The following is a 3,062-nucleotide window of genomic DNA, read 5'->3' on the forward strand; positions in this document are numbered from 1 at the left end:
CTTGTTGATAGGCTTTCAAAACTATTGCATCTTAAATCTAAAATTTTAAGAGAACATAAATTCCAAAGATCTGTAGGAATTCCGTCATCCGATAAATTGCAGTCCCAGAGACATAAGTGTGTTAGTGAGTTCAAGCCTTGTAGTGGAGCAGGCAGTAGATTGATTGACTTAGGACTTTTCCTTGGTGATATCCAAGACCAAAAGAGTGATGGCAATGACTTAGACGGTGATCCATTACACCCATATAGAGATAAATATTTGAGATTCTTCAGTTGCACTATAGTAAAAGGCACTTTTCTTATAGCAGTTCTGTCTGCAAGAAGAGTTGTTAATGATTCCATCTCCCCCAAGTTGTCAGCTAAATTGTTCATTTTAGAACACCCAGAAAGAATGAGAGTTTCTAGAGACTTCAACTTATAGAAATTCCTTGGCAAACTTTTAAGGCATTTGCAATCTTTCAAATTCACCAAAACAAGATTACTAAGATCTCCAATGGAGTGGTGAACCTCAAGCAAACTCGTACAATCTTCAAGTATTAATTGCTCTAGATTTGGGAGTTTTGAAAAGTTAGGGGTCTAGCTCAGATAATAAGAGTGACTGAGATTTAGAATTTTCATCTTCTCAAGCAACTGCTAAACAAATGAGAAAACAACCAATGAAAAAGGAAGGAAAGCACAATATTAGAGCACATAAAAAATAATAATAATAAATAAATCATTGATTATTTTACCTTGGGACTTTCCCAAACTTTTATGAGATTGCTATATTGCAAGTCAATCACAACTAAGTTTCTTGGATAAAAATAATTTGGAATGAACTTGAGAAGAAATCCATGCCAGCAAAGCCACCTTAATTCTTTGGAAAGATATTTATAGTCTCCAGTGAGTCGTACATGATCAAGTAGGAATAATCTTAGTCTCTGCGTCTTAATAAATGCTTCTGAATTGAAATTCATCTTACTTAGACTTGTCAATTCTAAAGTAAGTCCTTCAACTGCATTTGTTCCCTGTAAAAACACAAGAATTGCATGAGACAAGTGATTATCTAAACTTATCACATAATCTTACTTGTTAATCATTTCATTTATCTCGCTTTGCTTAATATAATGTAATCATGTTTGCTACTACAAAAACAATAGAATGATGCTAGGAAAGAAAAAAAAAATGTTCCTATTTTCAAATAAGAAATATATGGATTACACTTTCCAGGAATGTGATCAGTGTGAATTAGTACGCATTTGCTTCCCGAATAACATATATCTTAGAAAAAAAAATGCTTTGTTTTTCTTTCAATGTTTTTAATTGAGAAAGTTCTTATTACCTCATGCTTTGTCAATATATCAAAAGCATCCTCATGCAGCAATAATCTACTCCATTTCTCAGGTTTGTTGGGGTGTTTTTCACGAACAATTTCTCTTCCCATGTCTCACAACAAATCATGCATTGTAAACTCGTTTGTCTCACTAACTTTAAGAAGACACCGCTAAATGAGGACACTAATTCCAATCTTTGCAAAAAAACCACAACCATCCAATATTTTTACAACATAGTCTATATCCTTTCCTATGAAGAAACATGATATGTCAAGGAATATATCCTTTTCAGTATTGTCGGTTAGTCCATCAAAACTTAATCTAAGTTAATTTTGAATCTGCTCATGAGGAATACTCTTCAATTTATCTAATGCACTTTTCCATTCTAGCATGCTCCTAGAGAAAAGGAATGAGCCGAAAACTTGAAGTGCTAGTTGCAACCCTCCATAGTAAGCAACGATACTTCTTGACAAATTAGTATAATCTTCAAAAGGATAACTATTCCTAAAGGCATTCCAACTAAAGAGCTCAAGAGAGTCAATGTCATTCATTGCTGTAACTCTATATACACTATCCACTTCTAGCTCCTTTAGCAAATGCTCATCTCTCGTTGTTATAATAATTCTACTTCCCAAACCAAACCAGTCACGCCTACATATGGCATTCAGTTGCTCCATTTGGTCTACATCATCAAGTATCACAAATATTGCTTTATTACAAAGTCTTTCTTTAATCATATTGATTCCTCTATGAACACTACTTATCTTTATCTCGCTTGTCTTCAAGACGTCAGAAAGAAGTTGTTCTTGGAGATGAACCTGACCCCTAGGTTCCTTGGAAGTTTCCCGAACATTTGCAAGAAAACTTTTACCTTCAAATCCATGAAAAAATTGGTTATAAATGGCTTTAGCAATAGTTGTTTTGCCAATTCCGCCCATTCCCAAGATTCCTACCATGCGAATATCGTTAGCTCCAACATTTAACCAAAAAGTTATGTCTTGAACATGAGAATCTACTCCAACTAGAGTGCTATAAACAAGTGTGTGTTGTTCAGTTCTCTTGAAATCTCTTCAACAATTTTCCTAATAAACTTTGCTTCATGCCTGGAAATTATTTTAAGAAGTAGAGTCACATTATACAAGAGAGAATCGAAATATAAGTTTCATATACACGAATATGTAAAAACTTATAACATATTAGTTTTGGCCATTATCCTTAACTCATTAGCATTTATCATACTGATGGGTCAAAGTTTGAAGAAACTAAATTTTTATACCATAGAATTATGTTAACCCAAAATCCAATAGACTCAAAACCTCTCTCACACGGACAAAAAAAATTATCCTTGCTTTTAATTCCTTGACAAAGAATAGTGTTTTGTTCTCCGCAACACTCTTTTCAAACCTATAGTGCAGCTGGCAAAGTAAGATTTTTTGGGAAAATATACTTTAATCCTTTAAACTATCCATCCATTTGCACTTTTAACCCCAATGTTTAACACTTTACCCCCCATAAACTTTCAAATTGTTGCAATTCGACCATTTTTTTTTGTTTTTGTTTTTTTTTTCCCCAAAATGCCCCCATCCCAAGTTAAAAAATTAAAAATTAAGGGGTAGTTGGTTTGGGGTGGCTCCAGGCTCAACTGGGGTGGCCTGCCAACCCTTTATTTTTAAATTTTTTTTAAAAAATTTTAATTTTATTTTTTAAAGTTGGGATTGCGGCATTTTTGGGGGAAAAAAAAAGTCAGAAT

General features: G+C 33.5%; 1 protein-coding gene across 1 annotated transcript; it reads right to left on the minus strand.

The window, feature by feature from the left end:
* Positions 1-1,638: 1,638 nt before the first annotated feature.
* LOC132174321 (disease resistance protein RUN1-like) lies at positions 1,639-2,268 on the minus strand. The gene has a single exon (XM_059585995.1). The coding sequence runs from the start codon at positions 2,266-2,268 to the stop codon at positions 1,639-1,641; it is 630 nt and encodes a 209-aa protein (XP_059441978.1).
* Between the last annotated feature and the right edge of the window lie 794 nt (positions 2,269-3,062).

The sequence above is a fragment of the Corylus avellana genome, chromosome ca3 (genome assembly GCF_901000735.1).
Source record: "Corylus avellana chromosome ca3, CavTom2PMs-1.0".
In the NCBI taxonomy this organism is placed as follows: Eukaryota; Viridiplantae; Streptophyta; class Magnoliopsida; order Fagales; family Betulaceae; genus Corylus; species Corylus avellana.